General features: G+C 42.2%; 1 protein-coding gene across 47 annotated transcripts in view; it reads right to left on the bottom strand.

Moving 5' to 3' along the window:
• Positions 1-26,053, bottom strand: part of NRXN1 (neurexin 1) — a 1,213,652-nt gene that overhangs the window by 165,007 nt on the left and 1,022,592 nt on the right. For all 47 annotated transcript variants that reach the window (XM_042861199.2, XM_042861202.2, XM_042861206.2 and 44 more), the window contains one exon: positions 14,686-14,857. In XM_042861199.2, coding sequence (XP_042717133.1) covers positions 14,686-14,857 — 172 coding nt within the window. The remainder of the gene's footprint in view (positions 1-14,685; positions 14,858-26,053) is intronic.

The following is a 26,053-nucleotide window of genomic DNA, read 5'->3' as shown; positions in this document are numbered from 1 at the left end:
AGCAATCACTCAGGTGTTGCTACGAAAAGTAGTGACTCTGGGAAATGTGCAGGTCATAGTGATGGCTTTGCTGCAATGGGATTCCCTAACTGTGGTGGGGCGATAGATGGAACCCATATCCCTATCTTGGCACCGGAGCACCAGGGTACCCAGTACATAAACCGCAAGGGGTACTTTTCAATGGTGCTGCAAGCACTTGTGGATCACAAGGGACGTTTCACTAATATCAACGTGGGCTGGCCGGGAAGGGTTCATGACGCTCGCGTCTTCAGGAACACTATTCTGTTTAAAGGGCTGCAGCAAGGGACTTACTTTCTGGACCAGAAAATAACCGTTGGTGATGTTGAAATGCCAATAGTTATTCTTGGGGACCCAGCCTACCCCTTAATGCCATGGCTCATGAAGCCATACACAGGCAGCCTGGACAGGAGTCAGGAACTGTTCAACTACAGGCTGAGCAAGTGCAGAATGGTGGTAGAATGTGCATTTGGCCGTTTAAAAGGTCGCTGGCGATCATTACTGACTCGCTCAGACCTCAGCCAAACCAATCTCCCCATTGTTATTTCTGCTTGCTGTGTGCTCCACAATCTCTGTGAAAGTAAGGGGGAGACCTTTATGGCAGGGTGGAAGGCTGAGGCAAATCGTCTGGCTGCTGATTACATGCAGCCAGACACCAGGGCGATTAGAAGAGCACACCAGGAAGCGCTGTGCATCAGAGAAGCTTTGAAAACCAGTTTCATGACTGGCCAGGCTACAGTGTGAAATATCTGTTTGTTTCTCCTTCATGAAAACCCGCCCCCTTTATTGACTCATTCTCTGTAAGGAACCCATCCTCCCCCTTCCCCCAGCTTGCTTTCAAACCAAATAAAGTCACTATCATTTAAAAATCATTTATTCTTTATTAATAGATTATAAAAAGAGGGAGGGAACCCGGGTGGGGTTTGGGAGAAGGATCGGCGGGAAGGAAAAGGCCACTAAAAAAAGGTTAAAAAAATTACAGCCTTTTGCTTGGGCTGTCCACTGGGGTGGAATGGGAAGGTGTACGGAGCCTCTTCCCCCCCCCCCGCGTTCTTACACTTCTGGGTGAGGAGGCTATGGAACATGGTGAGGGGGGAGGGGGGATATACAGGGGCTGTAGCAGCACTTTGTTATCCTGCTGCCGTTCCTGAAGCTCCACCAGACACCGGAGCATGTCCGTTTGCTCATGCAGCAGCCCCAGCGTTGCATCCTGCCTCCTCTGATCTTCCTGCCACCACCTCTCATCTCGAGCGTCTCTCCTCTCCTCACGTTGGTCCCTCCTGTCCTCACGTTGATCCCTCATGTCCTCACATTGGTCCCTCCTCTCCTCACGTTCACTGGCTTCTTTCCTATACTTTGAAACCGTGTCCTTCCACTCATTCAGATGAGCTCTGTCACTGCGGGTGGATTCCATGATTTCTGCGAACATCTCGTCTCACGTCTTCTTTTTCCGACGCCTTATCTGTGATAGCCTTCGGGATGGAGGAGAGAGGCTTGAAGAATTTGCAGCTGCTGGAGGGAGAGGAAAAAAGAGAGAATTTTTTAAAAAGATACATTTTGCAGAACAATGCTTATATTCTTTCACGGTGACCAACACTATTCACATTACATAGCACATGTGATTTCTGTGCAAGGTCATATTTTGCCTCTTAATATTGAGTGCCTGTGGCTTTGCTGCTAGAGATCACAGACGCAGGTCCGGGCAACAGAATTCGGCTTGCATGCGGCCATGGTAAGCCATTGTCTTTCGGCTTCTGCGCCCTCCTTTCCCACATACCAAGCAAAGCCCGTTGAGTGCTGCGGTTTTGCTGTTAACATTCAGCAGCAGAAAACAAACTAACCACCCCCCCCCATCCAATTCTCTGGATGATCGCTTTATCCCTCCCCCCACCGCGTGGCTGGTATCAGGGAAGATCCCTGCTAGCCAAACGCGAAAAGCTCTTGGCTAATTCCCCCCCCCCCCCCCGCGCGCTTGGCTAACTGCAGGGAAGGATTTCTTTTCAGCCACAGGCAAACAGCCCAGTAGGAACTGCCACCTCTGTCCCCTTAATTAAATTCCCGTATTTCAACCAGGTTACCATGAGTGATATCACTCTCCTGAGGATTACACAGCAAGATAAAGAACGGATGTTGCTTGAATGCCAGCAACACCGGGACCATACGCTGCCAGGCTTTGTCAGGCAATGATACCAGATTACTTGCTGCAAGCATGGTGCGGTCAAGTGTCCTACCATGGAGGACGGAATAAGGCTGCACTGCCCAGAAACCTTGTGGCAAGGCTTTTGGAGTACCTCCAGGAGAGCTTCATGGAGATGTCCCTGGAAGATTTCCGCTCCATCCCCAGACACGTTAACAGACTTTTCCAGTAGCTGTACTGGCTGCGAATGCATCCCAGTCCTCAGGGCAAAGTAATCATTAAAAACCCTTGCTTTTAAAACAAGTTTTATATTTTAAAAGGTAAACTCACCTGAGGTCCCTTCCATGGGGTCGTGGTCTTGGATACTGGGTTGGGAGGGTTGGGAGGGTACTTCAGTCAGGCTGAGAAAAAGATCCTGGCTGTTGCGGACAACGGAGTGCTGGGTGCCCTCTGCAAGCTCGTCCTCCTCCTCCTCCTCTTCCCCGTCCGCAGAATCTTCAGGTATAGCTGATGAGATTATCCCCGCCTCGGAATCCATGGTCAGAGGTGGGGTATTGGTGGCGGCCCCCCCTAGAACTGCATGCAGCTCGTTGTAGAAGTGGCATGTCCGCGGCTCTGACCCAGAGCGACCGTTTGCCTCCTTTGTTTTTTGATAGGCTTGTCTGAGCTCCTTGACTTCCACGCGGCACTGATCTGAGTCCCTATTGTGGCCTCTCTCCGTCATGCCCTTGGAGATTTTTTCAAAAGTTTTTGCATTTCGTCTTTTTGAACTAAGTTCTGCTAGCACTGAATCCTCTCCCCATACAGCGATCAGATCCAGTACCTCCCGTACGGTCCATGCTGGTGCTCTTTTTCGATTATCGGCCTGCATGGTTACCTGTGCTGATGAGCTATCTGTCACCTGTGCTCTCCACACTGGGCAAACAGGAAATGAAATTCAAATGTTCGCGGGGTTTTTCCTGTCTACATGGCCAGTGCATCCGAGTTCAGATTGCTGTCCAGAGCGGTCACAATGGTGCACTGTGGGATAGCTCCCGGAGGCCAATACCATCGAATTGCGGCCACACTAACCCTAATTCGAAATGATAAAATCGATTTTGGCGCTACTCTGCTCGTCGGGGTGGAGTACAGAAATCGATTTAAAGAGCCCTTTATTTCGAATTAAATGGCTTTGTTGTGTGGACGGGTGCAGGGTTAATTCGATTTAACGCTGCTAAATCCGAATTAAAGTCGTAGTGTAGACCAGGCCTTACATGCAGAAGGCTTTGACCTCCAGCAGATGATACAAGGTCTACAGGTTCTTATTACTGAACCTCTTGCCCAAAATCCTTTCTCTTGGGAGATGCTACTCTGTATTAAAAGAAGTAAAGCTAAATTGCAAAGGTAAGTAACCTAACGTTAGGCACATAAATCTATGCAGGCACTTAAATCAGTGGCTTGATTTTCAGAGTGAATCTGTGATGAATTATTGAAGTACAAAGCAGTCTGTATTGAACCATTTAAGTCCCTGTGAATCTGCAAGGAAATATTTAAGCAGTAGGCAATCACCAGTACTTTTATTTTTTCCTTTTCTTTTACAAAATCCTTTTCCAAGTACATACATATAAAAAAAAAGTAGACTCTGCTCCTCCTTTAAAATACTTACAGAAGTTAAATAGGAAAATGAATAATCTGTGAAAGAAAATGGCTCTGCTGATACAATTTACAAATCCACTCTTTCTCAGGAAACTACTTGACCTTTTTAACAATAGATTGAAACACAGTATGTTAAAGAAATTAGGTAAGGATATTACTATCTTCCCTGCTTTATAAATTCAAGTATCTTTATTAACACAAAGCACTAATGCATGATTAAAATATGGTACAATACGCTATTTAAATATTAGGTATTTTTATTTTTAAAGGCTTGGTGCTAACTATGATAAAATATTAAATAAACATATAGCTCCAACCAGACAGTATATTAACAGATAAAAATGTGCAAGATTCTTTAGTAATAATACATTAATAACTTTCTTGGTTTAATAAATGTATATAGAATTCACAGGAAAGACCATATCCTATCATCGATCCACACTCATAACTTCAAGTGAATTTATTGGCTTGAAATCAATAACTAGTTGGCACAGTTTCAACATGGTAAGCTGGGAGTTATACTGATTATTCTCCTTGTTATTAATGCATACACATAGATGCTACTATTCCCTTGTACAAAACTGAGCATTTATACTCAGGACTTTATCTAGAACTTAGAAATCAATGTTCAGGGCTAAGACTGAAAGATACCCACTGAAGATTTAAAAGATCATTAAAGGTGGGTTGCTACTATCAATAAAGCAAAATATTAAATACCCATTTTTGATAAAATCAGAAGGCCATCCCATTTTGTTTTGTATACAGAAAATTCGTGGTCATTCTGCCTATGGAGTGATAGCAGGTAACAAAAGTAGAAGGACAGAGGAATTCTCTTTGGGTGAGACCTTTTGAGGTGGTGCTTATTCCTCTCAACAAGACTTTGACTTAAGCCTGCAGATGAGAATTTAACTATTTCACTGCTTATTTTAGAAGAAACATCCACCTACTTTGGGATTATGAATGTGACTGGGTAGTATTTCTAGTGGGGGATGGGGGGCACAAATTGCACCTACATACTTTCTTTACAAATTTGGCTTCTGCACCCACACCTTGTCATTTCCTGATTTTGAGTAATTAGCAGTGAATTCTTAACATTCTCTTAGAGACACACAACTTCAGTGGGAATTTGCATGAGACGAGAATGCAAGCCTGTGACTCTAAGCTGAAAAGCACTTGGGGATTAAAAGAGCTGAAAAGTAATATTACATCCTATGCTCTGATATTTTAATAGAGTGCATGCCATATACAATCATCATTAAATGAAACCTTTAGCATTGTGTGTCCTTTTGAACAGAGCATAATTATTTTTCTGGAATTATCCCTCTCCCTTTTGGGCAGCTACAACCCTGAAGTTATAAATAAAATAGCCCATTATTGCTTATCAGTTTTGTATTGGGGAAAATCAATTTTGCTTTTATGTGTACAACTTTTTGTTTCATATTCAACTTTTTAGTGCCCACTAAACTTAATGCAGCACTAAAGACAAAAATTTATAGGCCTGATTCAAATCTCAATTACACCAATTTGTCTGTGCATTCCACTGCCTTTGAGTTGCTCCAATTTACATGGGTGAGAGACCAGAAACAGGTTCACTTATTGTAAAGAAATAGTAGTAATTGTGCCTCTGGTACACAGGTGTATGTTAAACCTCTACATAAACTTTATTGGAGATTGGGCATTAACCCAGAATATGACTATTGCTGAGTTTAAAAGAGCATTAGATCACATAAATCACGGAAGCCATCCATTTTTTCCTGATGGGTGGGATATGCTGCCAAAATGACCCTCTAGTTCAGAATAACTACTATACCTTACATTGAATCAAGGTAATTTACTCCTGGAAAGATCAAAAAGAAGAGACAGGCTCACAATGTTTTTCTAATTGTATGATATGATTAAATAATGCTGCAGAATTGGTTACAACGGAGTTGCCATTTTGAAAACATGGTAAACTAAAGGTTCAGGAGGTCACCTTTCTAAAATATGCTTTTCTTGCTTAACTGCCAAGGCTAAATATGCTGCAGTGGAAGGAGCTTGATGTAATGTAAAGAAAAAGAGCCAAGTGTGGTAGTACAAGAGAGATGAAGCTGCATGGTGCACATATGCATGAGCACATGCAAGTGAGAGATGAATATCTTCATGGACCCCTGAGTAAGTTAGGTCTCTTGAAATTTTATCTGGACAAAGAAGAGTGTCATGTTGCCTATTTGATATGAATTATAGTGCCTGTTTATGAATTAGTTAGCTTAATAGAAGTTCTTGACCTGAAGATACCAGGTACCATTCTGCTGTCACTCTTCACAACACCAGTAAAATATAACCAGGGACTCACGTACAAATGTGACCAAAATAAGAACACCTCATATCTGGGGGGAACAACTCAAATACAATGTCATTATATATTAATTAATTTTGTGTTTCATATTTTAGATAAGAAATTGTTTGGCTGAAGGGCTCAGCACAGCACTGATTTGTGCTATCCTGAGAAAGGCTCAGGTCTCACAGCAACCTGACGGTTGCTCCAGGAATTAACAGAAACTAGCTCCATTACAAAAGTGACATGTTTAATTTGGGTAAAGAGTGCATCTATCATACTGCTCTCTTGCATACTTTATTGGCTGACATTAGAGTGGCATTAATATAAGTTTTAGTGCCACCCACGTGCTCTCCCATTAGGTAAATGGTCTAGAATTAGGGTCAAAGGCCTAATACTGAAAGTCCTTACTTAGGGTTACCATATTTCAGCAAGCAAAAAAGAGGACGGGAGGAGCCCCGCCCTAGCCCTGCCCCCGTCCTGCCCTAGCCCCGCCCCTGCCCCACTCACTTCCCACCCCCCCTCAGAACCCCCAACCCTCCCCCCCGCTCCTTGTCCCCTGACTGCCCCCTCCTGGGACCCCTGCCCCTAACTGCCCCCCAGGACTTTACCCCCTACCTAAGCCTCCCTGTTACTTATCCCCTAACTGCCCCCTCCTAAGACCCCCCCAAATGCCCCCCAGGACCCTACCCCCTACCTGTACCCTGACTGCCCAAAACCTTATCCACACCCCCAGAAAGCCCCCCCCCCGAACTCCCGACCCCCCCATCTCTTGACTGCCCCCTCCACAACCTCCCTGCCCCTTCTCCGACCCCCTGGCCCCCTTGTTGTTGGCCTTTCTTCTCCTAATGTCTCGGTGAACTTGCTCAGGAACTGCCTGAGCCGCTGGGCAGCAGCGGAGGAGGAGCTCCAGACTGCCGGAGCCGATCTGCGATGCAGGGAGGGAGGGAGTGAGTGAGTGAGTGAGCTCTGCTGCAGGGGGAGGAGGCATTCTCTCTCGCTGTCGGAGCCCCATGTAAGTGGCACCATCCGGCTGCCCTGTTAGCCGTGCGTGCTCTGCATGGGGGGGGGGGAAGTCCGGACATTAACAAATTCCCCCCGGACGCTATTTTTAGTTCAAAAATCCGGACATGTCCGGGGGAATCCGGACGAATGGTAACCCTACCTTACTCATGTAAGAAGTCCTTACTCACATACAAGAAGTACCACTGAAGTCAATGGGGAATAGGCATGAGACAGGGAGTAGGGAGACCTGTGTTCTATGACTCAGTGTGTAACATCGAGCAAGCAAGCTAAAGATGCAACTGAAAAATAGGGATAATGATATTTACCCTCCTTTGCAAAGTGCTCTGCTTTTCACAGATGAAATGCACTATCTAAATGCTAGCTTGTATTATTATCTACATGAGTGATTAGATGACACAGAATCCAATATGATAAATTAAGTGACTACAAATTTGCACAATGAGGCCCCCAAATCTATTCTCCTCATTCACACAAGTGGGCCCACTGCTGTCAGTGTAAATACTCATGCGAGTGAGGTGAACAAGATAGATGAGGCCAGGTTGAAAAGGATAGAGAAATAGATAGATAGAAATAAATAGATAGAAATATTTCATGAAATAAATAAATAAATAAATAATACATCTGGGGGATTGGCATTGGTCTATAATTTTGTCCTGATGCCTGTGGCCCTCATATGGAGAAAGAAAATAATTGCGGAATCAGTGTCCCAAATATATATGTGTGTGTAAGTGAATCCAAAAATATGAAGGAAACTGTAAGGTAACTAAAAACGTTTGACAAAATATTTGATTTAGTACTGCATTTTTCTTTTCATTTATGAAACTCTTCCAGATTTGGCTAAGCAATTTTAATGTACCCTACTGGGTTTTGTAAATCATGAAATGATGAGGTAAATGTGAAAATGTGATGGTAAGTACATTAAACAGATTACTGCTGAATAAAAGATTCTCCATATATGGCTGATATTTCAGGCTTTCCAGTCTGACTTAGGGAAATCATTAACAGACGGTGGTCTTCCTAGGATGCTTCTGATAGGTCCAGTGGGACCAGCTTTTACAGAAGCTTTCCTTATAGATCTGTGAGTCTTGGGTGCACTGTTTAATTCTCCCCTTCCTCCCATTTCCTCTAACAATTATAGGAATCCCCAGGGACCCTGTGATGTTGTTAAGGAATTCAGTTTCCACCTCACCCCATACCTAATTACTATAATCAGTTATATTTACCATCCTTGGTCATAAAGCAAAAAAATGAACACATATCTGTTTCTTCTATTTTATAACTGTTCTTTGTGAAAACTGCTCATTTGACATTTTCTTCCTCCTTCTTTACTAGAAGCATTGCGCCATTTTATTGTATTTAACTGATAAAGTAATGACAACCAAACCACATATTTTATCAAAATCTGAATTTAATTACAGAATCTATCAAGTCTAAGAAGGGATGAACCTTTGCATTTTACCAGGATATCTATGATGAAAAAAAAAAGAAAAAAAGAAAATCTGTCTGCAGACTCAGAGAAACCTTATTATATAGCATTATCTGACAGAAAATTCTGATAATCTGTCAAATTAAGAAGCTGATTTGAGGAAATTTATTGAAACCACTTTTTAAGAAGAGACTTTCTGCAAACTCTTGTTTGGGCAGTAGCTAGCCTCTTTAAATAAAAATGATTGAAGGATATAAAATTTTGTAATCTTTTAAAGCTTTTTTTTTTTATTGAACTTATATCAGTTCCAACAGAAGATGACCTAACAAAATATGAGGGGAAAGTACACTGCTATTTTTATTACCACCAACATTTTACATGATCTGTGAAATGACATTGATAAAGGGGCCTAATCTCACAGAGGAACATAGGAATTATCATATATGAGCAAGCAGTGGTCAATACCAAATGCTTCAGAGGAAGATGAAAGAAACCAGTAATGGACAATTATGGAATCACATGCCCATCAAGGAAATTTCATCCTTAACTCCATCAGTTAGTCGTTGGCTTATTGTAATTGTAAGGATGTTCCCGGTATCCCTATAAATATCCAGTCTTTTCTGAATTCTTTTAAGCTCTTGGCCTCCTGAATCCCACTAGGCTCCTGGTATTTTGTGGCAGTTAGTTAATGGGTTAATTATGGACTATTTAAAAAACTCTTCCTTTTTCTCTTTTTTAAATGTTTCAGTTCCTATGAATGTTCGCCTGATCTTGTATTATGAGAAAAGTCTAACAAGGAGTATTCAATTTACTTCTTTATATCATTTATTCTATTATATACCCCTATAATATCCCCTCATTTCCACTTCCTTGCTAAACTAAATGGTTCCAGTTGTTTCAGTCACTCCTCATAGGGAATTTTCTCCATGTCTTTAATAAATGTTGTCACCCATTTCTTAACCCCTTCTATTTCTGCTATAATTTTTTTGAGGTAAGGCGACAAGAACTGAACACAGTATTCCAGGTGAGAGTGTGCCACTGATTTATATAATAGTTTTATAATATTTTCAGTATTATTTTTATCCCATTCTTTATGCATTCTAAGATCGTGTTTGCTTTTTTGACCATTACTGCGCACTGATAGGAGGTTTTCACTTTGGTCTTTGTCTGGAGTCGTTACAGTTAATTTAGATCCCAGCAGTTGTAATTATCCCACCAATGTGAATTACATTCCATGCATCAACTATGATTTCCATCTGCTATTGTGATGCCTATTCACCTATCTTTACAGGTCCCGGTGGTGTCTTCTCCAGTATACACTAACCTAAATTTGTGTAATCTATAACTATTGCCATCTCACTGTTCCATCCCTTTGCAATATTAGTAATAAATATATTGTTTATGGTATAAATCAGCATAGCTCCATTGCAGTGAATAGATTTACACAAATGATTTAAACCAACTGAGAATCTGTCCCTGTGCTTTCAGACTCTAAGCCAGTTTATGATCTATGAAAAAACTTTACCTTTCCCCCCATGGCACCTTGCTTTCTGCCCGAATAGCTTCTTGCGAGGAACTTTAACAAAGGGCTTTGTGAAAGTCAAAATAAATTATAGTCACTGGTTCTCCTTTATCCCTTTTATCAATCTACAATAGATTCAGCAATAATGGGAGTTAAATGTGGAAGTTCCCAGGTATAAAAGTGAGATTAATAGAATCCCAGGAAAGCTGACTTCTTGAACGTGTGAATTCATTACAGCACTTTGATGAGTTTTGCCTCTGAAGTATCGCAGGATTAACCTCTATTGGGTAAACCAAAGAACTACAGAACCATGGACCAGATCCCTCCTAGATCCAAGTAGAGAGATGACACTCCCTTTTGCACACAAATATTTTCCCCATATTGTGCATTTTACCTTCTCTGTTTCCCTAGGTGGAGGGTTCTTGGGAGTTCATCATGTCTCCTGCCCTCTCTGCATAATTGTAATTCCCTGGGAAGAACTGGAGTTTAATGAGCAGGCCTAGTTTCACTGGTCCCACATTAGTTTTCCGAGCCTAAGTGACAAAGGGCATAGGAACAATGGATGCTCCATCTGATGGGGAGAGGGGTGGAGGGAATTATGCCTACCTTACAGTGGCCACAAGTTTGGGAATGGGCAGTAAGACCCTTTATATCTGAGGCCTCCCCCTGGTTTCTCCAGCTCAGTGGCTGTTTTCCTTTGGACTATGCTTCTTCTGGGGCCTTGCTCCCCACAAGCAATGGGGCGCTACTCCTCTAAATTTGTGAGTTCAGCCAGCAATTGTAACAGCTGGTTCTTCAGCATCCACTGTGTCCACCACTGGGTTTAATTCATCAAGAAGTCTGATTGTCTGTGGAAATGTTAAAGCTCTTGAATCACTACTGTCTTAAAACAGCAAAGGAGAGGATAAGGAGAAAGATGAGGTGGATATGCTGTCCCAACCACATAGGGAAACTGTCTAAGAGGGAAATGGAAATAGGGAGAAGGAAGGTAAGCTATGTGTGTCCCACTGGCCAAAGAAAAAACAGTGGGACCTCCCTCACATCTCACTTGGGATCAAATTGGACACCCTGGCAGCCCTATGCTGTCTTAACATGGAGAAAACTCTGAAGCTCCATGAGCTGATGGTAATAGCTCTAGGTGTATGCAAGATTATCCTGGAGCAGCTGCAGTCATTGAGTAGGCATCCACATTTCATGTCATCATCCCATGTTGAGCATTCAGAACCTGTGTGGAGGCAGTCACAACAGGTGGCAAAATATGTTTCCCACTCAGACTACCCAGGAAAATAAAGGATGAATTGCAAGATTGGGAATGGTTCTGAAGGAGATGAATGATCATTCTTGGCAATCAGAATGGATCCTAGCAACAGATCTTGAAGTCTATTCAGATGTGGTGGTGGGATTTTGGATTGGGAGTATATTTCCAAGGACAGTGGTGTGCAGAGTAATGGCCACTGCATGGGCTGGTTTGGGACTGCTATAGGATATCACCCATTTGGGATTTTTTTCTAGTGATAATGAAGTTATGATGTGGAGGAAGAAATATATAGACAAGCAGTTCCTACTCAATCAGTGGTCCATATTAACAGCCTGGCCAGAAAATTTCCTAAGGTTATGCAGCTTGTGCACATTTGTGTGGTATGACGTCTAACTCTAAACATCTAACTCAGCTGCATCCCAGGAATAGATATCAGATTGCTAATGCTCTGTCTCATTTCCAGGTGGAGAGGGTCTGAGCATCTAGATGAGATCTAGCCATGATGGCCCCATTCCTGGCTCCTAACTGCTTTGGGTTTGGCAGAAAGATTGATAATCCCTAAGATCTTGAAAGGGGCCCTAGGACAACATCAGATTTTCAGGATTCTTAGCCTTTACTATGTGACTCATACCCAAGTTCTCAGTTGTATTAATCCAGAAGGGCATGTCACCACACACAATACCACATTGGGTTTTCATCTTATGCCAGCATAGCTGTGTTTTCTAACTCATACAAATTATCTTGGGTGTGCAGGTTCCTAGAGGGCCTGGCTTGATCATAACCCCAGCAGGATCTGTATCACACAGTCATTTTGCAGGTCCTATCTGCTTCAGGGGTATGGAAACTGCTCTTTCTGGGAATGTTTTTTGGCAGCTTTCCTTGTGTTACCTGTGTTGGAGAGATTGTAATAGTGTCAGACCTAGAGGTGTTAGACAGGGCATTGGCAAGGAGTGCTTCACAATACAGCAGACAGGGACAGCTGCGTTTCAGCTATGCTTTTCTAAGATGGTTAAGGTGGGCTAGAGATCCATGATGGTTGTCTGGAAATGCAAGTTTGCCCATTCCAGGCTCTGCTGGCATATCACTTATCTCATCCTGCAGTACCAGGCCCCTCTCTGTCTCCTCTGGACAACAGCTTTGTGCCTAGATACCAGTTTGCTCATATCTAATGTACTAGTTATTGCAGAGAAGACTCAAAAAAAGGCCAGGTCTGGTGCCAAATCTCACTGGCTGGGAAGTTACTAAAGAGGCCTTAAAGCGCTGAATAAGTTAGCTGCTAGATACTTTAGCAGGAAAAGGAGGGTTACGTCTCTTCTATAATACATTGTGTTGCATTAATGTATATATTATTTTTGTCTGAAAGAGTGGCTTTAATTGACCTCAACCATAGCTACTGTGGGGACAGCAAATATAAACAGAAATACCGCAAATAATGTTTTATCGTTTTACAGAAAGTATCTAGAAACTCTGTCTCCACACAACAATCTAGATAAGATTTTTCATGAAAAGGAAAGTGTCCTCATTTTAGCACTCACTGCTGTAGGTACTGCAGCACATCGAGGTGACTTTCAGATGATCTTACATTCCACTAGAGAAATTGGCCATTATCTTTTGCACAAACATCTAGGTATATTGTAAATTTATGGAAAGTTAAAAAAAATTGTAACTGAAGTCTTGGGCATGGTCTGGATGTATTGTTTCAGCATTTCCTTATTTTTAAATGGGAACATTAGAGTATCCTGTATATTAAAGTGCCAGTACTACACATCTTATATTGCATGTTTTCATTTCTGCAAAATGGAGCTATCAGTATGTTAACATTTGTTTCTTTCCTTAGGGTTTGGGATATTGCTCTAAAGTCAGACTTTTTCCATACCAGTGCCTTCATGGCTCAGATGCCGCTCAGCATTGTTGTGGATGGCTACTTTAGAGCCTCAAAAGATTGCAACCAGTGTAAAGGAAAATAATAATATCTACACAAGCATCCCTTTCCTCTGCCCTCTCCAAAAGCCCTGTTTACTCTTCTCCTTAAAGTCCCATTCCATTTTCCTTTATCCCAGCCTCTGCTGAGCCCCCAACCTTGTTAAAGCTAAAAAGCTTTGGGGAAAATCATGTGCATGCACATGCGCACGCGCGAGCACACACATACACACACATACACAATATGCTTTTCTCTATGATATAATATCACTGTTCTAAAGTTTGTTGCTATGCTAGTTTGTTGAACATATTGGCACACAGACCTTGGGCACACACTGCTATGTGGACCTACCATTTGTATAGATTTTCTACACCATTTTTGTTTTAAATATGAACATTTTCCCAGATTTGATCCACAAGAGACTGTTCACCTATGCAATTTTCTATTCCTGAGGTATAAAACTGGAAGGATCCTCTCAAATGCAAAGGAAAAAATGTTTAATCAAGTATAACAAATTCATTCTTAGCACAAGAAATGCATTTGATATCCTCTGTAATTAAAATATAAATCCATAAAGAAGGGGACAGTCTTTTTTTCTTTATTTTAAAAGATAAAAAAGTCTACCATTTATTTGTAGCTAAAAAGATTAACTAGTAAATATGCTAAGCAGACTAGCTTTCATTTACATCTCTGGCTTTCTGCCTTTGATTTACTAATACAAACACTCACACAAATTGTCGACAGATAATGTGCAGATTTGCAAATTACCAGTACCACTATGGCTCAATAGTTATTTTAAATAAGAAACATGTTGTATATCTGAAAAACTGATGCCCTTAAAAACGAATAATATTAATGGCAGACATTCTTCTTCAAGGCATAGCATTTGAATACTAAATTCAAGCCTGATCCTGGAAACCCTTTCTTCTTATGAATGACATCAGTGGGGCCACTCATGTGAGTAAAGCTTTTTTAGGATTGAATACATATATTGTATTTAACTAAATGCGCTTTAAATTGATTACTTGTGTATGCAGCTAAGAACTGATGTGTTTTCTTCTCTTTCTAGATCTGTTGTAATACTTCTGTTGATTTCATAAGTTTCAAAGCACTATAAAAACCTGATGTTATTAAAAAACCACAGACAACATTTTCCTCAATACAAATTTCCCCATAATCATTTTTGGGGGCTTACCATGTTGCTTTTGTCAAAGCCTTTTCTATGTCTAAGTACAATGATCCAATAAAGATTAAAACAAATTTAAAAAGAAACTTGCCTATTTTGTGCCTTGACATCTACATTTCTCATTCAATTAACAATAGAGCATCTTGAAGGAGTCAATATTTTATGACTACAGCAGCAAAGCAAATAACATTTCCAAATACTCCCCCACCCCCTCTTTCACAAATGTTTGTTTACTTTCTTACCTGCCGGGTAACGTTCTATAACTGGCCAGCTGTCCACCTGTAATGTGGCATTGCCACCACTTCTTGTAAAACGTACTACATGGTATTTTCCATCATTAATGATTGCGTTGATCTCTTCGATAGAGATGTCATCAGTTCCAACATTAAACTTAACTCCAATTTTTCCCTGGTGCTGTTTAAAAAAAAAAAAAAAAGGGAAGAGGAGGAGGAAGAAGAAGAAGAAGAAGTACTAATTAAGAGTTGTTTTAGTGAGAATTAGAGAGTGTGTTGTACTGGGAAAGATTCCTAACAACAGCTTCTCTCCTCAGATTTAACTTCTGAAGGCTTGCATGGGATAGTGACAAAACTCCTGACAGTTCATTGAGCTGGGACATCTCTTTCATGGATAATTGATATTCCAAATCAGTTACTTTCACAAACTGAGTTTGCTTCTTTTCCCAGTGGGTCTCACCAAGAAAAAAAAATAAAAAAGCTCAAGTAAATTTCTTCCCTATGTTCCCCAATCTTCTTGATGAGCACCAGATACCTTCCTTTATTTAATAGGCTTTAAAAATAGAAAAGTCAGCACTAGCTCCTCTTTCATCAGCAAGAAGAATAAGGATTTCTTTCAGCTTGAAAAACTGGGACCCATTTTCACAATCCCTTTCTCACAAACCTAACCTATACTCACAAAAACAGTCCTGAGGAAGTCAATAGAACTAGTCGAATGAACATGGATGACTGATGTGAGTAAGGATTTTCAGAATTAGACCCATAGAGGGATGGAGTTTATTTGTAATGCAAGAGAAGTGTCTGTCACTTTAAATAGACATAGTTATTTCAACTCCACATTTCACAGGAATAAACCTAATACCTTGCATTTCCTTTCACAGGCAAAAACCTGGGCGGGGGGAAGGGGGGAGAGAACTTTCAGAAGAATTTTCAGGAAAATCTAGAAATATTTAAAATTTCTTAGCCTCATTTTCTGTGTTAGAAATATTCTAAGCTTATATTATATCAATACCATAATATATTCTAATAATTAAGAAGGCATCTGTAATGGGGTATTTATAGCTTAATGAAGTATTTCAGTGTGCTCATTAAAAACAGTGACTAAGGAAGTTATGGGTTTTTTTCTACAAAAGTCAGGAGATATACTTCATTTGTGAATAATGACTGTTATTAAACTGAGGTGAAAAGAAAATATTGAACAGTGTGGTATCAGAGGCATATGCAGAGTTAATAATTCTATAAATGGTTTCATAGCTTGTGAAAATGACTTTTTTATTTCAAAAGTTATTTTTAATTTTTTTTATTAGATTTACTCCAAGAAATTCACTTCACTTCACAGCCTGTATCTCTAACTCCTTCACCCTCTTGATATTTCCAAAAAGAGTCTCTGTCCTTCCAGTGCAGCTTTGATCTCTGCCCCCTCTGTGCATTACTCCCCTAGACCCACAGGCTGCAGAAGTGATGTCAAATAACTCCTTTGACCCTCACCTCCTCATCTTTTGAAGTCCAGTCCTTTCTGGCTCCACTCCTTCCTCAGCTGCTGACAGCTCCCATCCCTTTGCCTGGCTCTTTCTTGCTCTTCTATCAGTCTTCTACTCTCAACGGAAGTGCCCTACTCTCCTCCCACAGATTAACTATCTCAGCTCCTCCTGTCAGCTCCTCCAGATACACTGCTGATGCCTTTAGAGAATGCCCCATAATTCCCCAATGACTTCCTCTGTGTTATGTTTCTATTCTCTCTTCTCTCAGCTCTGCTCTCTTCTTTTCAAAGCAACTTTAAGTTGAAGGGGCCCTTCTCCAAACTTATTCCTTTTCGTCTGCTGCCTCACTGCCCATTCTCTCCTCCTCCACCTGCTCTTGCCTTGACTGTACTCCTCTTGTTCTTTTCTTATCTTGCTGACCACTCCTTCAGTGTTTCTTTGGAGGCTTATCTTCCTCCTCCTCCACTTTCCATCCCCTTTGGTGTTTTTCAGGCTTCGGTCTTGTCCCCAAATTTATCTTTTTTCCCTTGTGACAGTTACAGAAAACTAGTGATCTCCCAGTCATGTGCAGAAGACTACCAAATCCAAAAAGCAACTGTCATTCCACCATATATCCAAGTGCCAGAGCTGAATTGGCTGAGAAAATGTGTAAGATTTCCACTGTTTCCTACCATTAAAGCAGTAATTTGTGTGCTTCACGTGTCTTATTCATCCACTTATCCTGCTATTGATATTCAACAGAAATATAAGATTACCATAATTCTCTAGCAATCACCACTTTCACTAAGTGATGAAATACAGAACTTTTTAATGCATATGACTACATTGTATATGTATTTTTTTCAAAGAGTTTTTTCGAGAAATCAAAGGCTTTGACATTAATGAAGCAGACTCCATTTTTATGGTGAATCATAATTACAGTACTCATATACCCCATTTCGTCTACTTGCTTTCTCTATTTTCTCTATATATTTATAAACAAAAATGACAAACAAATCACCTTTAAGTGAATGGGACAAGTATAAGCATGGGATGTTTAGCATGTGCAGTGGCTTTTCCAAACTAAGTTACTGGTTATTGTGATGTCATTTTAAATTGGTCATGGCACAATTTCCATATATTAGCACACCAAACAATCTTTTTATAAACTCAAAAGACAGAACCCTTGGCCATATATGATGTATACATATCTATATATGAAAAACACGTGTTTGCCCATTTTACATCCATATGAATGTCGATAGTATACACAGCATGTCAGCTAAGTACACAACATTAATCAATATGGAACATTCATCTCAAACTTCATGATCAGGCATATGGTTTATTATTGTTGATTAGAACCCGATATAGGTTGCAATTTCTGCTGTTATCAAGACAAAGTCATCCCACCTCTAATATGGTAACATGGTACAGAAAGGCATTAAAAACTTGATATCAAAGGGAACTATTTCATGGATTTTGCCATGGGAAGCTCTATTATCATTAGTGGAAGTTATGAGACTAAAACACAATGTAACTCTTTTGGAAATGTGGGGAAAATATTTAGAGCTGGTTAGGAATTTGTTGACTAATTGTTTTTTCTTCCAAAAAAGCTGATTCATCAAAACTGAAACTGCTCACTAAACAGGGCTGGAGGGTTCAATGAATTTCCCAAATCAAAAAAGTCAAGAAAAAGTTTCCGAATTGTCAGAACATTTGTTTTGAAAACTTTGAAGCATAATATTCCATTTTTCCAGTTTGAAATGAACTTTCATTTGGAATTTCAAGCTAATTAGACTGAAAAAAAAATTAAATCAGAACTAAATTTTTCAAAATTATAAAATGAAATGTTTTAACCTGAAATGAATAAAAATCAGTTTCTTGGTTTGCGAATATTTTAGAAATTTTGACTTTTTATCCCAATTCAAGACAGGAAAAAATGTTGAACTCAAAAATATTCACAGGATGAGAAAAACATTTAGCTATAGTGTGGTTTTGCTGTGAGTATTCCCTTATTGTTATACCTGTATTTAAAATTGACTTTTGATCATTATGTCACACATGTTATCCTAGGAATTAAATATATTCTTTCTTCTATATTTCTATTATTTATTATTTGTACCACTATACCGCCTAGGAGCCCTAGTCATGGACCAGGACCTCATAGTGCTCGGCGCTGTACAAACATAGAATAAAACCACGGTCCCTGGCCCAAGGCACTTACAATCTAAGCACTGGTTTAGACTAGATAATTAGGTCAGTTTAACTGTCAGTGAAGGGTTTGAAAAACTACCTACACCAACAGCAGAACCCCTCCCAGCTGCTTAGGTAGTGTCAACACTGAAGCTCTACAGCTGTGCCACTGCTACTTTCCTTACTATGAATCAGCAATGGTGTAAAACAGATATGAAGATGGAAGTATGGTGAGAAATTCCTTTTCAGATACTATGGTGATGAGCACCATAAGACTGCCTTTCAATTATTAAGTATGTGAGTAAATCAGGGGTGTGCAAATTACAGCCCGGGGGCTGCATCCGGCCCTTCAGACATTTTAACCCAGCCCTTGAGCTCCCGCTGGGTAGCAGGGTCCAGGGCTTGCCCCGCTCCAGCCGGGTAGCGGGGTCGGGGGATTGCCCCACTCCGCACGTGCTGTGGCTCCACGTGGCTTCTGGAAGCAGGGGCATGTCCCCCCTTCGGCTCCTACATGTAGGGGCGGCCAGGGGGCTCCGCACGCTGTCCCCGCCCCAAGCGCTGCCTCCGCAGCTCCCATTGGCCAGGAACTGCAGTCAATGGGAGGTGCAGGGGCAGCACCTGCAGACCAGGCAGTGTGCAGAGCCGCCTGGCTCCCCCTCTGCATAGGAGCCATGGGGGGACATGCTGCTGCTTCCGGGAACTGCTTGAAGTAAGCGCCACCCGGAGCCTGCACCCTAGACCCCCTCCTGTGCCCCAACCCCCTCCCCCAGCCCTGATACCCCTCCCGCTCTCTGAACCCCTTGGTCCCAGCCTGGAGCACCCTTTTACACCCCAACCCCTCATCTTCAGCCCCACCCCAGAGCCCACACCTCTAGCCAGAGCCGCGCCCTGCTGCACTCCAAGCCCCGGCCCCAGCCCCAGCCTGGAGTCCCCTCCCGCACCCTGAACAACTCATTTCTGACCCCACCCCAGAGCCTGCACCCCCAGCTGGAGCCCTCAACCCCCTCGCATTCCCCAACCCCCAATTTCGTGAGCATTCATGGCCCGCCATACAATTTCCATACCCAGATGTGGCCCTCCGGCCAAAAAGTTTGCCCACCCCTGGAGTAAATCAATATTAGTGCTGAATGATTATCCTTTGTACTGGTATTGCCAGAGAGCAATGAGGACTAATTAAAGGATGAAGCTCACCTAGACAGGAATAGGCAGGGCTTGTGCCTCTCACCAACTAGCTGAGAATGTGGGAGGGGCTGCAATGCTGAGGTCTGCAGTCACTCTTTCTGAGGTAGAGAGAGAAGAGAGTTTGACCTGGAGGGAATGAAACACCTGGAGGAGGGTGGAGAAGAAGCCTGATAGAATCAATGTAGGAAGCAGTCCAGGAAACAGCGGCAAGGTATGGGACAGTGTAGACCTTAATCACTGGTTGCAGGGTCCCTGGGCTGGAACCTGGAGAAAAGGGCAGACCCTGGTTCCCCTGCCAGCCACTGAGGAAGTGGCAGCATTGATGGGGAGTGTATGGACTTCCTGGGACAACTATGTACAGAGATACTTTGGTACACAAACCCCTAGAAGGGGAAAACTAGAGTGACCTGACCGGAGGACTGAGCCAAGAAGAGGGAGTAGTCGAGTCCCAAGAGGGAGAGAGACAGAGTGAGCACCAGCAGAAAGGGGAATCAGACTGGCAGAGCTAATTCCCCAGTTCCGGCCACAAGGAGGAGGAGCTCCAGCAAGGAAAGCACCCCATGAAAGGAAGCACTGGATGATTTAAAGAAGTGGTTTTCAAACATTTTATACTGTGTACTCCTTTCCAAATTATATAGTCTACTGCGTACCCCATCTGAGATAGGGTCATGATATACCTATGCTTAGATTGCCAAGTTTTACTGCACCACTGCATTGTCTGCCATTACAGGATTTTTCTGCACATCCCTCCTGAAGAGAGCTCGCATCCCTCCTGATGAGAGATTGCATAATCTTAGGGGTAGGGCAGTTTGAAAACCACTGATGTAGAGGATTAGTAATGGTAGTAATTAGTAATCTGATGCTGAGCAAATTCATCAGACCTCCATAATTAAAGACGAAGTTAGTTGCCATGTTATAAATCCGATTTTCAACTTGTTCTTATGCACATGAACACAATTACATAACCTCAGAAGAACCAAATCAATCCACCCCTGTAGTTTTACATATTACATCTCATTTCAGGGTAGAGTTTTCTGGGCAGTTTTGGGGAAAAGCACATGGAGTTTTAAAGATACAAGGTTTAAAAATCTCTCATGTTCCAACTGTCTGGTCAGCTACAGGAGCCTGACCTCAGGCTGTGAGGACAAATATATTAAAGACTAGGAGGCACTTAGATACTATGGTGATGAGGACCAGCTAACTAGTCAGAGAGAAGGAAAAGGGTAAAGCAGGCTTATGTTTGGGGTCCAATCATTCATTCCTAACATACTCTGAGATCTATAAGAGTTTTAAGTGCTCAAGGGCTGAAGGAATGGCTCTTGGTCTATTACAGAAATGTATATCAATGATCTGAAAACTCTTGTCCTCAAGCCACTGATTGTAACTATTGCAATGTAAGAACAGCAAGGGAATGTTTTCAGACATGTTTTATGGACTGTGTACTCTAAATATTGCTAACTTGTCCTGACAATACACTGAGAATGCAGATGATCCACAGAACTGGAGCAGCTCACATGAAATGCAAATCAAGGCAAGAGCTGACAGTTATGATTTTGTTTCTTTTTGGCCTCTGGTCCAGCACTACCAGTTTGCCAACTTTAGAAGCAGTAAAAACTATGGAAGTATAAAAATACATCCCCAAAATAATGATATTTCTTGTGGCATCAGCAATGTTTTACTATTCTCTGTAGTAATAACTCTGGAATGTGTGCAAATTTGGCACAAAAGTACTTTTAGAACAGACCACAGATAACCCAAGCTCATAATGCTTGCAACCTTTAACCACTTCCAAAAAAAAGCAATAATACTGACAATCCCACAGGTGAATAGCTGGAGTAAAAAAATCCACACCTGCCAGACTGTGTCTTATAGATTCAGTTCCCCGATGTACTACACTATAGTTAATGCAACAATGAAATATTAGAAATATCTAATGTGTTTATTTGGCTCTAAGTTTTTTGAGGAATTAAAAATTAATATAATCATTTTTTTCATTAGAGTTTAACTGGAGGGTAATGCTCTAAATTTTAAAAACACACACAATACAAATAATAAAAATCATCATTAGTGAATTGAAACTACTAAGGAAATACACACATAAGAATGGTCACTGTTTGCTTTAGACAAGGGGAGATAAATGTTGTAGATGACAAGACACATGCCGACTCCAAGATTAATAGACTAACTATGTATATTTTAATCTAATGTTTCATCAATATTCCTGTTACCGTACATGTCTTCTAATGGGATTGCTTCCTGGAAAGAGATGAAAAGTATAAAGCTTCTGGGAAAAGATCTTTTAAATGAGATCTATTTTCTACATTTTCAAAGCACCAAGTCAACTTTCTGAATTTAAGTTCTAATATTCATATTCTGTCAGGTATTATGTCTTCTCATGAGACGCCTTCTACCTAAAGTGGGAATTGAAAGATTTGAGCACTAGGTATTGAAGTTTGTCCTATGAAAAACAATTAAAATGACTTGACTTGGTTAGCTATTTTTTTTACTAACAGAGGCCTAATTTAAGTTCAGAAGACATTAATATAATATTCACACACACACACACACACACACACACAAACGTCATCTTTTCTCCAGAAAAAGAGAACCCACTTCACCTCTACTGAAGGGCAGCCATCTCTGGAGTGGAATGTAGTACATGATGTATCATTGCTATCTACGCTATACAGAAGTTTAGACAGGGCTTGGAAACCTTAGCCAAAAATCAAAACCTTCTATCCACAGGTAGATGTGTAAGATGAGGTGGGGAACCTGAATTGAGGCCCAGATCCAATGATCTATCCCTTAGTGATAAGCACAAACCCCTGTCATCCCTAGCTGTTGGGAAGTGGGAGGGTGCTGGATTTTCTACCAGGAACTCTCTCTGGACCCTTCTTAGTGGATTCCTTTACAGTACCAGCTTCTGGCTAGGAGCTGTGTTTAAATTTACAGCATCACCTGCACACTAGTTTTTTCTCTTTCCCTTTCCCCATGTGGCTGCTGTGATAGAGAAGGATCTCTGCTACTCTATCCCTTCCACATAGAAGCAGATGTCTACTGGGAAGGGAAAATTCTTCTCCCTACTCTTGGCTGCTTGGAGAAGAGGTGGGTCTTCAACAGATACTCTTCCTCACCCTCATCATTTTATTGTGAGTTTTATGATATTTGGTGTTTTTTCTTAAATCCCCAGCCCCTGGAACTCTGTGTTTATGTGAGAATCTCCGCTTTTATTTTTAAATAAGTAAGTTTCTAGCCCTCAGGGTTGTGGAGAAAAGCTTGAAAACCCAAACCCTAAAGGTTCCAACACCAGAAGGCAAATAAAAAGGACTGAAAAGTACTATTTTTAAAAAAGTCTTGAGTTTTTAGCCAATCATTATTTTTTTAAGTATGACCCATGATTTTTGAAGACCCTTGAAGCTGGCAATATTAATTACAGCAGAGGTCAATGAAAATTTAGGGGGCCGGGGCACATGACTTATGAGGAGAGGCTGAGGGAAGTGGGCTTATTTAGTCTTCAGAAGAGTAAGGGGGGATTTGATAGCAGCCTTCAACTACCTGAAGGGGGCTTCCAAAGAGGATGGAGCTAGGCTGTTCTCAGTGGTGGCAAATGACAGAACAAGGAGAAATGGTCTCAAGTTGCAGTAGGGGAAGGCTAGGTTGGATATTAGGAAACACTATTTCACTAGGAGGGTGGTGAAGCACTGGAATGGGTTACCTAGGGAGGTGGTGGAATCTCCATCCTTAGAGTTTTTTAAGGCCCAGCTCTGCAAAGCCCTGGCTGGGATGATTTAGTTGGGGTTGGTCCTGCTTTGAGCAGGGGGTTAGACTAGATGACCTCCTGAGGTCTCTTCCAACCCTAATCTTCAGGGCCGCCAACAGCAATTCCGGGCCCTAGGGCAGAACAGTCAATGGGCCCCCACCCACGCACAAGCTGTGCCAGAGCAGATGCGATCCATCTGACATTTGGGTGGTGCTGTGCCCATGCTGGCTGGTGCCCAGAGGAGCTGCCGGCTGCACTGCTGGGCGCAGTCTTCCGGCATGGTCAGGGCTTCCACATGACTGTCCAGTAGGGTTGTCCAAAGATCCTTGCCCCACCCCCCAGCCTGCCCTTGAGGTCACACCCCTTCTCTGAGGCCCCACCCCCTGCTCACTCCATTCCCCCTCCCTCTGTCACTCACTCACCCCCACTCTCACTCACTTTCACCAGGCTGGGGCAGGGGGTTGGAGTGTGGTAGGGGGTGTGGGGTTGGGTTCTGAGAGGGAGTTTGGGTGTGGGAGGGGGTTCGGGCTCTAGGCTGGGGCAGGGGGTTGGGGTGCAGGAGGTCTGGGGTCTGGGAACTAAGCTTTGAACCAAAGGGTTCCCACCATATGCAAAAGTTATATAAGGCTGCGAGTGACATCATCTGTTGTTCACAAACAGACTCCTGGAAACACCTGAGGAACAAAGTCTGAACTAGGGAGAAGTGCTGGACCCAGGCTAAAGGGATTTTTAGCCTGTGAATGGAACACTTAGGGATTCCAAGATGTAAGTAAGTGCAGCTTGCTCCTTAAAAATCTGCAGCCTGCTTGTATCATCACTTAGGGTGAGAATCTGCTATTCATAACCAAACTGTTTAGTATGTTACATTTAGTTTGCGGTTTTGCTTATTTGCTAGGCAATCTGCTTTGATCTGTTTGCTATCACTTATAATCACATCAAATCTATTTTTTGTAGTTAATAAACTTATTTTTTCTTTATCTATACCAGTGTGTGGAAATCATAACTCAGGAGCAGAAGGCTGTTGCATATTCCTCTCCACATTCAGGGAGGGGGTGAATGTTATGAGCTTATACTGTACTGTTCCCTGTGCAGTGCAAGAAGGTATAATTTTGGGTTTATACTCCAGAAGGCATGCGTGCCTGAGGAGCTGGGAGGTGCCCTAGCTGTTACCTTCCTACGCAGGGGCTGGTCAAAGCTCCTGCATGTAACTGCAGCTGGGTGTGTCCCTACCTGTATGTGTGCTGGTGAAAGTGAAGGCTGAAGCCTGGAGGGCTTGGCATCTTGTCACAGAAGTACAGTGTAAGAGGGAGCCCAGGCTGCTGTGTCAGGGGGGCTCAGTTGTACCCCAGTTTTAGGAGGCACCCTGGAGACCCATCATACCTACAGAACCATTTCTACAGCACCTGAGGTTTTGAGTTCACTTACACAAGTGCAAACCAGGGCAGACTCATCTCAGCTACAATATCAGACAAGACAAGATATTATGAATGCTTAAAGAATGGACCTATAAACATGAATATGTAACAAACACATCAAGATCTTTTTTTCTAACTTCAGCATCGTGAATCAATCGATGCATGGATTTTTTTAAAAGAATATTTTAATCATATTGTTTGTTCTCAAGCTTTATTCAGAAATTGCATGAGCTCATTAAATGAAACCAGCGGTTCTCAAACTGTGGATCGGGACCCTAACGTGGGTCACAACTTAATTTTAATGGGGTCGCCAGAGCTGGCATTTGACTTGCTGGGGCTTGGAGCCAAAGCCTGAGCCCCACTGGCCGGGGCTGAAGCCCAAGCCCACTGCCAGGAGCCCAAGCCCAAACCCCACCGCCTAGGGTCGAGTCCAAGGGCTTCAGCCCTGGACAGTGAGACTCAGGCTTCAGCTTCAGCACTGGGTGGCAGGGCTCAGATTATGGGCCCTTCGCCCAGAGCTGAAGCCCTTGGATTTTGGCCCCCTGGCCCAGGGCGGCAGAGCTCAGGTGGGCTCAGGCTTCGGTCCCCCTCCTGGAGTTTGTAGTAAATTTTGTTGTGATAAGGGGGTCGTGGTGAGACTGAACTAAACCTTTAAATGACCTCACAGATTATATGCCATTAAATTATCTACTTTTTCAATACAGCAGTAATAAAAATTTACTGTCTACCAAATGCCCCTGGTTGACATATAAGAAATAGCAGCAGACAGCAATACTGTCACTATAACAATATTATGCACGCAAATACATACAGATGCTTTTAGAGCAGTGGTGGGCAACCTGCGGTCCGCGGGCCGCACACGGCCCATCAGGGTAACCTGCTGGCGAGCTAGTAGACAGTTTGTTTACATTAACCATCCATAGGCACAGCTGCCCACAGCTCCCAATGGCCAGGAACGGCGAACCGCAGCCACTGGGAGCTGCGGGCAGCTGTGCCTGTGGACAGTCAATAAACAAACTGTCTCACAGCCCACCAGCAGATTACCCTGGCCGGCCGCATGCGGGCTGCAGGTTGCCCACCATTGTTCTAAAGCCAGTGCACTATTCAAAGTTGCTCTATAAAAATTCCAGACATTTAAGCATTAAGCAATGGCCTTTAAAAGAGGTACATGAAATATTGGCCCCAACATCATACTAATTTACAAGTTACATCTAATAAGCTCATATTAGCCAGGTATCAGTTTTTGAAATGCAGGCGGTGTTACGTGAATAACAGATGTGAGAAGCCTTTTGTTTGTAGCAAAATATATGACCATATAAAAAGAAGAAGGAACCATTAAACTGTTTACCATCCCAGCACTTCAG

Source organism: Chrysemys picta, chromosome 3 (genome assembly GCF_011386835.1).
Source record: "Chrysemys picta bellii isolate R12L10 chromosome 3, ASM1138683v2, whole genome shotgun sequence".
Lineage (NCBI taxonomy): Eukaryota > Metazoa > Chordata > Testudines > Emydidae > Chrysemys > Chrysemys picta.
The sequence above is the reverse complement of the archived record's forward strand: the minus strand, read 5'-3'. Positions and strand labels throughout refer to the sequence as shown.